Source organism: Schistocerca nitens, chromosome 2, assembly GCF_023898315.1.
Source record: "Schistocerca nitens isolate TAMUIC-IGC-003100 chromosome 2, iqSchNite1.1, whole genome shotgun sequence".
NCBI classification, from domain to species: Eukaryota; Metazoa; Arthropoda; class Insecta; order Orthoptera; family Acrididae; genus Schistocerca; species Schistocerca nitens.
The window spans coordinates 75,085,902-75,099,591 of record NC_064615.1 but is presented as its reverse complement, the minus strand read 5'-3'; the positions used below and the strand labels follow the sequence as shown (position 1 = coordinate 75,099,591).

At 42.1% G+C, this 13,690-nt stretch overlaps 1 protein-coding gene across 1 annotated transcript in view; it reads right to left on the bottom strand.

Annotated features, from left to right (window-relative positions):
• Positions 1-12,034, bottom strand: part of LOC126234841 (THAP domain-containing protein 2-like) — a 217,729-nt gene extending 205,695 nt beyond the window's left edge. The window contains exons 1-2 of the mRNA XM_049943583.1: positions 11,993-12,034; positions 5,124-5,206 (exon numbers count right to left, since the gene is read on the bottom strand). Coding sequence (XP_049799540.1) covers positions 5,124-5,206; positions 11,993-12,034 — 125 coding nt within the window. The remainder of the gene's footprint in view (positions 1-5,123; positions 5,207-11,992) is intronic.
• Positions 12,035-13,690: the final 1,656 nt, after the last annotated feature.

Genomic DNA, 13,690 nt, shown 5'->3' with positions numbered 1-13,690 from the left:
GTCACTCCACGTGCCATCATCCCTCGTCGAACTGCAATATTGGGAAACATAAAGTTCTGTCCAGCGAGAGAAGAGACCTAGACTAGTGATGTATCCCAACGAGTAGACCTCAGAGACAATTAATCGACGTGAGGAGAGCCTATCACTGTGTCTTCCTACCATACGGCCGTGATCATATGCGTGGGTCTGACTACAATCTCAACAGCGTACTGCAGACACTCCAGAACTCCCTATTGCTGTTGCCACAACGTAGCAACTACAACCGACGTTTAGCCTTATGTGATGTCAGTACAGTGGAATCAGTGAAGTGCCACGGATATTTCTAACAATGTGATTTAGTGCCTCATTCTCAGCACAGTCGTGAACTTTGTGCAATGTGCACGCACAATTTGATGCCCCATGAACCTTGTTTTTTTTGTTTTTCTTAAATTTCTTTCTCTTATGTTGTTTCTGTAATGTATGTTATACCTTGTATGCGTTTGTGTTTTACACTGTAATTCTTATTACAGATTACTGTATTGTTCTCCACATCATGTTTTTTTTGTATTTTGTGTTTATTGTTGTGTGTATGCTAACAGTGTGCCTGAAGTCCCCATAAACTGAAGCAGATACCACCACTGTCATTGTGAATGGACCATCAGTTCAGGGAACATTTTGTAAAGGTTATTCTTGCTGCAGGGAGACAGAATGAATCGGAGGTTGTAACTAGATTCTGAAAACTCACAAAGAGATTGTTAACTTAAATATTATCATGTGTGAGTGAGGTCAGGTTAGTTTAATGATTAAAATTGTTGTAACATCTTGGGCATTTAATTGCGGAGCACTCCAACTCTGAGTGTAAAGAATAAACTGCTCCATATTTGGCTCAGATGCCCGGGCCATGTTTAGAGCGTGAATGTCTGCGTGAATCGGTGTTTGGAAGGGGCTCCCTGGGTATGGATGTGTGATGTGAGTGTTAGTGTTCCATATTAAGAAGGTGAAGTTGGCTACATCATAAATAATCCTCCCTCTATGAGTTGCATTTTTCAGTTGCAATGATCTTTTTTATAGAGTGCGGTATGTGGAGTCACTTTGTAAGATTGTTCTTGGGCGATTGACTCACTACCTTGCTCCTAAGTGAGCCAACCGCTCACCAATTACAATCTAAAATGGCGTAGGGGCAATGAGAGGTGGCATGAGCCCCCTCTCATATTTCTATCTTACGATTCTCCTCTCTAGTTGCATGCGGTGGAGGGTTGCTTTTCCTTAACACGCGTACTTCCCACGCAGCGTCTCTCGTCACCCGGGTGGGCCGGTGACAGGCGGGCTCTGTGGAACTGGAGAGAGTTAAGCCGACGTGTGTGAGGCAGTCGAGTGAATGCTTTTCAGACGCCGACATTGTCAAGAGACACGCCCGCTGGGGTGTGAAGTAGCGGCTGGGCTAGAGGTTCCGTTACTTCAGAGAAACTTTGCGAAAACACTTTCTGGCGGGCTACCAGCGAGGCGTGGGAATGACTTGTGTACCCACGCAGTTGTGGCGGGAAAATTCCCGCACTTTCTGCAAAATCAGCACAGAAATTGGCGCCAAGAATCTCCATTGGTGGAATGGTAGTGCTCCGGCAATGGAGTGGAATTTCCGCCGGTTTTCGAGTTGCTGATTGGAACGTAACCACGGCCACTGTCGTGGGGGCGGGAATGTTCGGTGTTCGGCCTGTGCGGGTGCTCTAGGGAGTCGGCAGTCGCCTTTCGGTCGAGGACGTCGGAGCAATCAGCCCTCGCCTGCGGTACGCCAGATCGTGTTCTGGGAGATAAGAAGACTGTTGGTAATGTACGTCCGCAGCACCGGCAGATAGGGATTTTCCTAGGTGATAATCAGAGCTCAGCAGAGCGCGCCTGTTCATCCTTTTCTAACTTTGTTCAGTTTCGAGTAGCAGCAATTACTATTGGGTTAGCTGTGTGTCTCTCTTGAGATTTGAGTGGAAAGGAATTGGCTCCACATACCACTTCGTCTTAAACCTCACGATCTAAGTTAGGGACAACTTCACCTTTACTGTGTTTGTATGAATCTCCAATTTTAGCCAATTTGATGTTTTATATTTCCTGTGTCTCTTTTACTATTCTGCGTTTAATCTTAATAAATCATATTGTTATTTTGGACAGAACTTTCTTTCTGTTAATCAATAGAGCAACCCTATCATTCCTCACTATGCTAATGAAACCTTTGTTTATTTAACTTATTTATCAAATTAAATTATTGCAGGTGCCAAACTCTCTTCTACTCCACTAGCAGGGTTGATTAGAGTCAGTTCGCGTATTTGTTTTATCCTTGTGCAACAGCAAAAGTCGGAGTTAGAATAGGGGGGGCTTAGAGCATGATTTACACATGTGGATTCTAGTAGAATTTAGTGATAAATACACTACTAGCCCCGGCACCTCGCAAATTAAACAAATATTGGATCACAATGTCTCATTTACTACCACCTGAAGTGTCCTGTACTCTATCGTTTTCATTGGTTTCCTCGGAAACTGTTAAGAACGTGTAATGGTGGCCTAGTCGTAGATATTGCTAATTGCTATAATCGCACTATTTCATTCCAATTTACGGAGCTTGTTAGCACTTGATGTTAGGTTGGCGCCATTAAAATGCATTGTAGTAATCGCTGCTGCTTGCTGGATCGCTGCTGTGTCTTGATGCTGATGCTGGCTCTAAATCTGGTTGTCTAGGGTAAAAACATGAGGTCCCGTGTTTTTTTATGTGCTTTTGATGATAAAGAAGGAGCGAAACCAACAAATATGTAAAAATCAAATATTTATTACTCTGGTGGCCATCTTAATTCCACTGTCCACCAAAGACCATGACACAACACAAAGTAGTACTTCCTTTACATGTTCTTTGCATTGTTTATCCACCTCAAGCAATAACACAGAAACACACTTTACCAAAGTGACATTTCGACTGCCTCCTCAACCCTTCTTGCTGCTCGTATTTATAACCTTGTCAAAGAACTACTAAAAAGAGATATAGTTTATAAGTCACATGTACATCTGTTATCATAATTTGTGCAGAAAAGTTATTAATTTGCATCGAGTGACATAATTTAACATGTTATTAAAATGACAGACAGATTTGTTGACTTGACAGAATAATTCTTTGTTACAAAAACGCCGTTTTTTAGAAGTTTGTCAATTGACTTCTCTAATTTGCATAAATAAGTAAGTAACATGAATTATTAAGAATTATATTGGTTTTCGTCTAAAATAGGATTGATTACGTGAATACTGAGTGAAAACGCTGCTAGTGAACAAATATGTTTCACTGGGTGATTTTTATTTAAGGAGATCCAAAATACCTAAGTTGCCCACTATTTTTTGTACTTCATATTAATTATTTAAGATAAACTTAGTGTTTTTACATGATGACATTTGCTGTATCAGTGATCAAGTGATATTAACTTTTGTGTGGGTCAGCTATTCAGTATAATTTAATGGGTTGACTGTTTATGGAGACATGTTGTGCAATCATTGTTAACATACACAATAACTTTTCTATCATCATAAATACTCGTTAAACTGGTTGAATTTGGAGGGTATCGCATACTTCATTAAAGTAAAGCCTTTAATATGTTCCGTTACAAACGGGACCTATGTTCCTATAACGTGTTTTGTTCAGAAGAACTCCTCACCCCTCAAAGTTTGTATCTTTTCTTCTGACTCACTCTGTATACTGAGGATTGTATGTGCAATTTTTTTACTGCTGTGGTTGTAGTTGTGTGTCCTTTTCTTTTCGTTTTAAAAAGCATAACCACCCAGACAGCAGTACAACGATCTTGTGAAACGGTGCTGATGACCACCCTCTTTAGCGCCCAACAATTCTGAATTCATCCATCTATCGTGTTTGTATGTGTGTAGAGAACAAGAGCCGCTATATCACACTTCCCTGGGGCACTCCTGACGATACCCATGTCTCTGATGAACACTCGCCGTCCAGGACAACATACTGGGTTTTCTTACGTAAGAAGTCTTCGAGCCACTCACGTAGTTGAGAACCTATGGTGAAGGGACCTTCCTTAACAGTCTGCAGCGGGGTGGTGCTTCAAACTTTTCTGACGCTATTTTCCATTCGCTAAGTGGTATCTTGTTTTGTCACGTGTTACATATGTACTTGATTATACACAAGAACGCTGGAATGTGTCTTAAAGATCGCGTAGTTACGACAATATTCGCTTCGCGACGCTTTGGATATGTGGTTAATTTTGGCGACTACATTTCATCATTACATTAGTCGTATTCCTTGGATGCAGCGTAGATTGTTCTCTGGGACGTGGAAAGAAGTTGAAGATTTAGATTTAACTTAAGTCCAATACAATGAAATGAATTAATTTTACGAAAGATTATTGTATTTTGGCGATTATTATAATTATAAATTAATCTAAAACGTAAATTTAGCAGTTTCTGTGACTATACCCGTTAACGAAGTTGTAGTTGCCCATCAGCAAGTTCATTAATTCAGTCCTAAACTCCACCACATTATCTACATGGCAATTATATGCTCTGGAAGGTCACTGAATACATGTGTACCTTCGTACCTGATTAATTTCGGTACTACTGTTACGTTCTTCAAGTCTTTGTAGTGGTTGTTTTTGGTGTTAGCATCATATTAATATTTTTCAATATTTTTTGAGCACAAAGAAATATTTCTAGTGACAAAGAACACTAATGTACACGTACTGAGTAGTAGCTGTGCAAATAATTTTTAAAGAGGCCTCTGTTCTAGTATTGATACCACATATAACTCTTGTTACTTACTTTTGTATTCTGAAAATTCTGTCCCTGTAAGTTCAGTATTCCCAAAAAATGCTTCCATAACACATTAATAACGAAAATTTTCGGAGCAAATTACTTTCTTCATTGTAAATCACTTATGGCAGTGATCATGTGTACTGAAAACTAAAGAGCTTGTGTTTATTCTAGCAGTAGGTTTTACAGTTAAAGTTGTGATATGTTTGAACTCTTAAAAAACTTATTACATTCTATTTCTCGTATTTGATTGTTTGAAAACCTATTTTTATACTTTGCTGAATTCTATGAAAAGTAATGAACTATACGTACTGCGTCTTTTCAAAATTTAATAACAATCCATTTACCTTGAATCATCTGTTGATGTTTCCGAATATTTCGTTAACTGCCTTTTCAGCAATAGGCCTAGTAGTATTCTTTTGTTCCTGTACTTGTATCATCTGCAAATAGAACAAATTTTACATATTCAGCGTTTAACGTACTACTTCTGCAGGATTTCGTACGAGTCAATATTTGTTATTATATTCTTTTTAATGTTTTCAACATTTACGTATTGTTCACTCACCAAATATGATGATGATGATGATAATTATTAGTGTTTTAGGGCGCACAACAGCGAGGTTATCAGCGCCCGTTCCCGAAAGTTCAATTCAGAGCCGAATTGTGAGAGAATTGGTATTGTTCAAAGTGCAAGATGGGACACAGCACACCAAAACAGGGAGATAAAACTAAAAATGAAATAGCAGTACAAACAGGGAAAAATAATTAACGGTGGCTGAGTGACCACTTACAAATAATGGGTGACCAAACCACTGGACAGCACATTAAGACTTCAATCCCAATAGTTTGGGAAGAAGGCCAGACATCACACAAAAACGTAAAACTCTAGCGACACTCGCCTCATTATTAGTTAAAAGAGAGGGTAGGTCTGGTGGGAAACGGAAATCGTCCCTCAAACCCTCACCAAATATGTTCCCCATTTACCCGGATTTAAGCTCCGGAACTGATTAAAAAAAAAGTCCCTTTTGTCCGCCCACATGCTGCCAGGGTTGTTACGACTACGTTGCAGAAGTTTCTCTCTTGCACATCGTCCGTACAGTCTCGATCTCTCCCCATACGATTTCCATGTTTATGGTGCCTTGAAGAAACACATTCATGCCCGTCGATTTACTTCGGGCTAAGGAGTGCCACCTGTGTGTTCAGTAATGGTTCCGTAGGCAACCGCAAACATTTTTGCATGATGGCATTGATTATCTTGTCTCACAGTCGGTTAAAAGTGTTAAGAGTTATGGTGATTACTTCTGAAATAGTAAACATTTTACATACTTTTTTCCAACTCTTTCATTTTCATTTGACTGCTCCTTAAATATTAGCAATTGTGTTGCTGTTTTTATTATTGTCAGAAACAGAAAGGATAATGGCACAGAAAAAGATAGATACTACGTATTACAGTGACATTAACTTTGAGAAAAAGCAAACTATATTAATAGAGGACCCTGTTGAGATGACGGAGGGAAAGGTTGTGGGCAGGATGTGAGGGGTAGGGGGCAGGGGGGGGGGGGAAGCTGACTGGGTTGCGCAGCAAAGTATGTAAAGCGGATAGCTGTTGTAATACATGAAGGTCACCGAACTGTATTTTGACGTTGGAAAGGAGCGTAATTTTTTCCGAAGTTTTGAGGAAGATCGTTCCTAAGTTGACTTTTTCATGCAGAACATTATATTGAGAGGATAGCCGTGTTTTACATTGGTATAGAGAGATTTTTGCTTTGTCGAGAGCGAGTATTTCTGCTATGCTGTTAAGATAGTACTATTAGAGTTGAAGACGGAACAATCACCGAGCAAACGGCACAGCAAACAGGAGTATGGTTGTCTTTACGCTTATCTGCATGTGGCATGATAGTGTCCATAGACAGGAGTGAGATGGTAGGAAAAAAAGGAAACGAATGTTACAAACGTATCGCGCACAAACGTTTCTCCATAGTTCCACTAAGCTAGAGCACTCGTATGAATGTCTTTGAAGAACAGCATCAAAATAATCTATAACTTGGACTATTAAGAGAGGATACTTTTTTATATTTCTGTATTTCATGTAAAAATGCTGATATCTTCTTACAAACTGCTATTGTGTGTGGTCATTCTAGTCCAAGTGGCGACTCAAGAGTTGTTTTTAAATTATTTTCAGAGGGAGAAAATGTTATTTCTGTACCTTTCAGAGTTAGAGGTAGAAACGATTCTCTGATCTGAGTGGTAATATAAGAAAAAAAAGTCTATTAAACATCGACTCTAAAGTACGGGGGTGAGTCAAATGAAAACATTAAATTTGTAATAACAAATCGAAATTTCGCGCCGTTATCCTGTAAGTTGGTAAGCGTGCTACAAACAGCGTGCAGAAAGGCCTGTAAGTGGCAGCATAGTGCAGATGCACACGTACCGTCGCAGTATCAGTATAAAGATGGCCACCCCACTTGCGACTTGCACCAGGAAAGAACAGCGTCCTGTTTTTCGGTTGAAATACATCGACGAATGAAGGTTCAGTACGGTGATGCATGTTTGTCACAGCAGCAAGTCTACGAATGGAGTAGGAAGTTCGCAAATGGTGTGACTTCAGAGGAAGATGCTCCTCGTCCAGGTCAGGCACAACGAGTTGTGACTCCACAAAACATTGCAGCAGTTGAGGCCATAGTGAAGGAAAACCGCCGAGTGACACTGAATCACATTGCACCATTTTTACAGATTAGTCATGGGTCAGCACACCACTTCGTGCATGATGTGCTCCAGTTTCACAAAGTGTCTGCAAGATTGGTGCCACGGCAGCTGACTCCTGAAATGAGAGAACGACGTGTTGATGCTTGTGAAGAGCTTCTTCGGCGCTTTGAACGAGAAGGTGATGGCTTCCTTGCAAAAATCGTTACTGGGGACGAAATCTGGGTTCACTTCCACCTACCGGAAACGAAGAGAGCGAGCAAGGAATGGCGCCATTCCTCATCACCAAAACCAAAGAAGTTTCGAACAGAACCATCAGCAGGGAAGGTTATGCTGACTCTCTTTTGGGACGAAAAAGGCGTCATTTTGGAGCATTACATGCCTAGAGGGACCACTGTCACCAGTGCATCATACACAGATCTCCTAAAAATCATTTGCGGCGTGCAATCAAATCAAAGCGACGTCGATTGCTGTCAGCAGGTGTCCTTTTGCAACATGACAATGCACCAATGACAGATCTGCATTTTGAGTGTCTTCCTCATCCACCATACTCACCGGACCTTACCCCAAGTGATTTCCATATGTCTGGACCACTCAAAGGCGCAATGGGAGGAAAGAAGTTCCGTTCTGATGAAGAGGTACGCCATGCGGTGCAGTAGTGGTTGCGCTGACTACCAAAAGAATTTTTTTCTAAAGGAATTTATGCACTTTGTTAGCTCTGGAGGACTTGCATTGAGCGTGGGGGAGATTATGTTGAAAAGTGATACAGCTTTGTACCACTTCTGCACAATAAATAATATTTTAAAAAAATTTAAGGTTTTCATTTGACATGAAACATATGTCTTCTACACAACAAGCAGTCATAGCTGTTTAGATGGACATTTTAGAGCCCATATTAATTAGACAATTTTTTCTTGTTCTACCTCCTCCTGGACACACTGTATGATCAGACATCATTTTGTAGGAAAATAATCTAAAGCTACATTTTTAATCAAGCAGTCATGTCAAGAGCCAGTGTAACGCCGGAGAAAGGTCGTATCTCGATTTTTTTAAATATATTTGGTTGACCCATAAGTTCGTAGCGTTTTTCCATAATTTATCACGACAGATACAAAAAATATATTCTCCTTCGCTGTTTACATCAGTTTTCCAACGATGGGGTAACAGTTTCGATTCCGCGACTGTACAGATCAGGTGGTTTTGAGGCGAAGAACTCGTCGAACTATATTCGGAGCGCATTTTCAACCGGAAAGGAAGTTCCTTGAAGGTCGTTGAATAGAGAGCGGAAAAGGTGAAACTCTGAGGGTGCAAGATGATGATGATTGGTTTGTGGGGCGCTCAACTGCGCGGTCATCAGCGCTCGTACAAATTCTCAATTTTTACACAGTCCAATTTTTTCACAATCCGGTCTAGCCGCTGTCACGAACGACGACGACGATGACGATGATGATGAAATGATGACAACACAAACACCCAGTCCCCTGGCAGAGAAAATACCCAACCCGACCGGTGAGGGCGCAAGATCAGGCGAATAACATGGGCATGGAATGACATCCCAATCCAAGTCCTGTACATAGGTTATAGTCAGTATAACAAAACGCGGGCGAGCGTTATCGTGGAGTAGCATCTTTTCTCGCAGTCTTCCTGGACCTTGTTCTTGGGTTACGTCTGAAAGACGTCTCATTTGGTGACAGTAAATGGCAGCAGTGATGGTTACACCTAGGCAAGCAGTACACCACACCGTCACTGTTCCACTAGATCCATAACATATTTTGTGGATGGGCTCATGTCTTTGTAGGGGGAGTTGCTGCTCTGTTTGGGCTCAGCCATTCCTTTCTTTTCCTTATGTTAGCATAAAGCCACCACATCTGTTCACCAGCAACAATACTGGTTTGGAATGGTCGGTGTTGTTCAAGAACGGATTGATGACGAGCAAAGAGACTTGCACATACAGCCACCCGCTGATTTCTTTGATTTTGGCTGGTACCTTTATATCCGATTTTTGAACCTTCTCCATTGCATGCAAAAGTCACACGATGGCACAATGATCACAATTCATCACATTTGGCAGTTCTCGAGTACACTGAGGTGAATCAGTGTGAATTAATGCCTTTTAACGATCCTCATCAAACCCCGAAGGTCTTCCTTACCGTGGAGAGTCACTAATGTCAAAACGATCCTCCTTAAACCGAGAAAATCATTTTCTTAGCGTACTCTGTCCAGCGATATTATCCATGTACACGACTGCCTCCGTTGCTGTCACCCCTCTATTGAACTCATACAGAAGAATGTCGGCAATATTCCGATTTCTCTACTTGGCACTCCATTTTCTAGCGTCCACAGCTCCACCCACTATCTCCAAATGACAAAAGGACAATATGTAAATTCAAATAACAACAGTGAACTAAAATAAAAAATGATAATCGTTAATAAACGCATAGTAACCGGAATACCAACATGCAAAACAAAAACGCTACGAGCTTATGCACCAGCCTAATATTTAACAGCACGCCTGTGAATGACATGAACATACAACGGCAGATGACTGGAGCTGAAAAATGACTACATGATCAGCGAGTTCATGGTCAGTACACTCGTATTGATTATTTTGGTAAAGGTGGTGGAGAAAATGTCATTATATGGTGCACGGTATGATTGTTTTGTATTTTTATCCTGGAATCTCGAATGTCGGAGTGTACTAGTAATACTGACGGCAGTCTGCTACTTACACCATCGTACTGTAAATGATCTTTCTTTTCAGATTAACAATGGTTTCTTAGATACAATGTAAGGCATAAAATTGTTGTTTTTACCTTAGCAACGCGTGGTCACGCGTTGTGTATCTACAGCTATTGGCCACGTGGGCTTAAATAGGCGTGAGTGTGTGAAACAAGTGGAACTTGCCAGCCCAGAGCAGTGTTAGTAATCAAATTGATCCCCTTTGGTATGATTTACAGCGTCCTTTTATAATAAAATTAGACAGACTTCGATCCGAAATATTCGATTTGAGTAGTAACAATAGAAGAAAATACGCACAGACGTCCATGGAAGTTTGTATGGCGTGAAAAAGAGTGGAACTCAGGCTTTGAGTCAATACAGATTGACCACAAACTATGATCTAGGAACAACGTGGAAGGAAATCGACAGTGTCCTTTCAATGGAGTCATCCCGACATTTGCCTTAAGCTAGTGAGGGAAATCACGGAAACCTAAATATGGGTAACTGGACGAGGATCTGAACCGGCGTCCTCGCGAATAGGAGTCCAGTGTCTTAGCACAGCGTTATCTCGTTCGCTCTTAATACAGTCTTACAAACAAGACTGAAGTCGTGGTAACGGCAAAAGTGCGGCTCTGTATCATGCTGACACGATAGTGCCCCAGCTGAGCAATCTGCAAAGTTGCCAGCCTCTTATTAACAAAATTATAATTTCATAACGACGCCAAACATACGAACCAAGTGTCTGACGCGACTAGTGAAGTGAGACACCTTGGGACCGCTTGCACGCCTGATGAATGAGACGGCCTACTTGCCCTTAAAGCTGACGCTGCTGTAGGGAACACCAACACTGCAGCACGTGTGTGTCCCACAGTGTCACGCAGACTACACAGAAAGCCACGACAGAGCACAGTATTACAAAGCTTGCAGTCTCAGGATACAACGCAGAGACTGCAGACAACCTGCACGAATTACGGCGTGGACCTGAATAAAATTTTGTTGTCCATGCTGAAGAAGCAGCGTCCCTGCCGATTTTCCTAAAGCAATCAATAGTCCTTCGTGGTTCACGACTTGAACATACCGAACGAAGTGAGTGGATGCGGATTTGGGAGATGCAGAGTTCAAATCTATGTCCGACCATTCCGGTTACGGGTTCTTGTTTTTCCCCTAAATCACTTCCGGCGAAGTTCGCCCCTGGTACCTGAGTGGCCGGCACGGTAGCTAAGCGTGTTCGATCAGAGACCTGGCGTGTCTCTGCAATAAAAAAAAACTGAGTAAAAGATCGACAACACACTTCAATGGATGTCATGTGATGTCCGCTTCGACCAAATACAACTAACAAAATTTTAAAAAAAAGTAAAAAAAAAGTGGTCAGCGTGACTGAATGTCATACCTAACAGCCTGGGTTCGATTCCCGGCTGGGTCGGAGATTTTCTCCGCTCAGGGACTGGCTGTTGTGTTGTCCTTATCATCATCATTTCATCGACACGCAAGTCACCGAAGTGAAGTTGCACCAGACGAACGGTCTACCCGACGGCAGGCCCTAGCCACACGGCATTTCATTTGACTTGAGGCGAATCCGGGATATTTCTTTGGGCAATGTCCTGAAGTATTTGACTTTTTAGTGCGGACACCACGGCATAGACGAATTTAAAGAAACATATCGTTTGCATAAGGCTTTTAGATTAAATGTGTACTTTATTAAAAATTACGAGCTAGTTCTGAGTGTGTGCCCATTCTCAATCACGCAGTGAAAGTGAACAAATTTTCTTGTTAACTAATATAAAATGGAACCCACATTCGTCACACAGTTACGCATGGCGTGGTCATCGACGGCCATGACCTCCCATAGGTATTCAGAAACCACGCAAACAACATAGACTACAGACACACAACTGAACTGCCAAATGCGTCGCTTGTGGATATCAATTGCGAACTCTTGTCCATTGACCGTCAAGCGATCAAGCGATTCTCAATTTTGCGTGGCCGCGCGGGGTAGCAGTGCGAACTACGCCGCCTTGCCACGGTTCACGTGGCTCTCCCCCCCCCCCCCCCCCCCCCAGGTTCGAGTCCTCCCTGGGGCATGGGTGCGTTTGTGTTGTGCTGTCATGTTGTCATTAGCGTAAGTTAGTTTAAGTTAGAGTAAGTAGTGTGTAAGACTAGGGACCGATGACCTCCGCAGTTTGGTCTCATATGAACTTACCACCAATTTCCAAAATTTCAATTGTGCGTGGACTGTGATTTCTCTTTTAAAGGACTTAGGACGAGGATTTGACTACATCCATTGTGCAGTTTGAGAATGTGCAATTTAGTAGTCATAAATAAAGTATCCATTTACGCTAACTGCCGGCCGCTGTGACCGAGCGGCTTTAGGTGCTTCAGTCCGGAACCGCGCTGCTGCAAGGTCGCAGGTTCAAATCCTGCCTTGGGCATGGATGTGTGTGATGTCCTTAGGTTACTTAGGCTTAAGTAGTTCTACGTCTAGGGGACTGATGACCTCAGATATTACGTCCCATAGTGCTTGGAGCCCTTTGATATTTCGCTAATTGTCGTTCTTCAGATTTATCGAGGCTGTGGTGCCCACACAAAAGAAGTCGAAGCTTCAATACCCTTTCGCAAAGAAACGTCGTGTTCCCTCCTAGAATGGTTATCGAAACTCACGGAGCGTTTCCCTAACATTCTGATGCTGATCAAATCGACCGGTAAGAAGCACGCATCTGAATTGCTTCGATTTCCATTAATCCAAGCTGGAGGCAACCCCAAATACTCCAACAGCACTCAAGAATGCTTTACACAGGCGTTTTGTATGAAATCTCCTTTATAAGCGTGCTGCACTGTGCGATAACTCGCACAATGCCATTCGCCTTCCCTACAACTGACCTTAAAAGTGTTAGTTCCATTTCATGTCGTTTTGTACTGTGGCACACAGGTACTGTATTTAATAGACGTGACTGGGTCAAGCAGTATACAGTTAACAGCGTATTCCAACATTTCAAGAATGTTTCTCAGAGCCATCTGCATCAACTTACATTTATATACAATTAAATTATGCTCAGCCGATTGCGCCATAAAGGAGTTCTGACCACGTCACTCTTACGATGATGCAATGCCAATGTTGTTCCTTATCCTTCGGACAGGCATGCATGTCCGAAGCAACATTCACTGAAGTGAGTACAGCCGTTATGAAATACATGAATTGTATTCGTAGTCGGGAATGTGGAGTACAGTCAGCTCTATAATGGAATGATGACAATGAATATTTGTGCACGACCGGGACGACATACGGAAGCTCGGATCTTTAGTGGGGCGCGATCGGGTAGCCAGTGGTAAGGCGAAAGGCTCGCTATTAGCGGGAAATCCCGTTTCGAGTCCTACTCCGGCATAAATATTCATAGTCGACATTTCACTATACAGCTGATGGTTCTACGTATTCGCGACTGCGAATACAAATCTCAATACACTCGCTCAACGACGCGACTTTCACGTGCGCATCAGC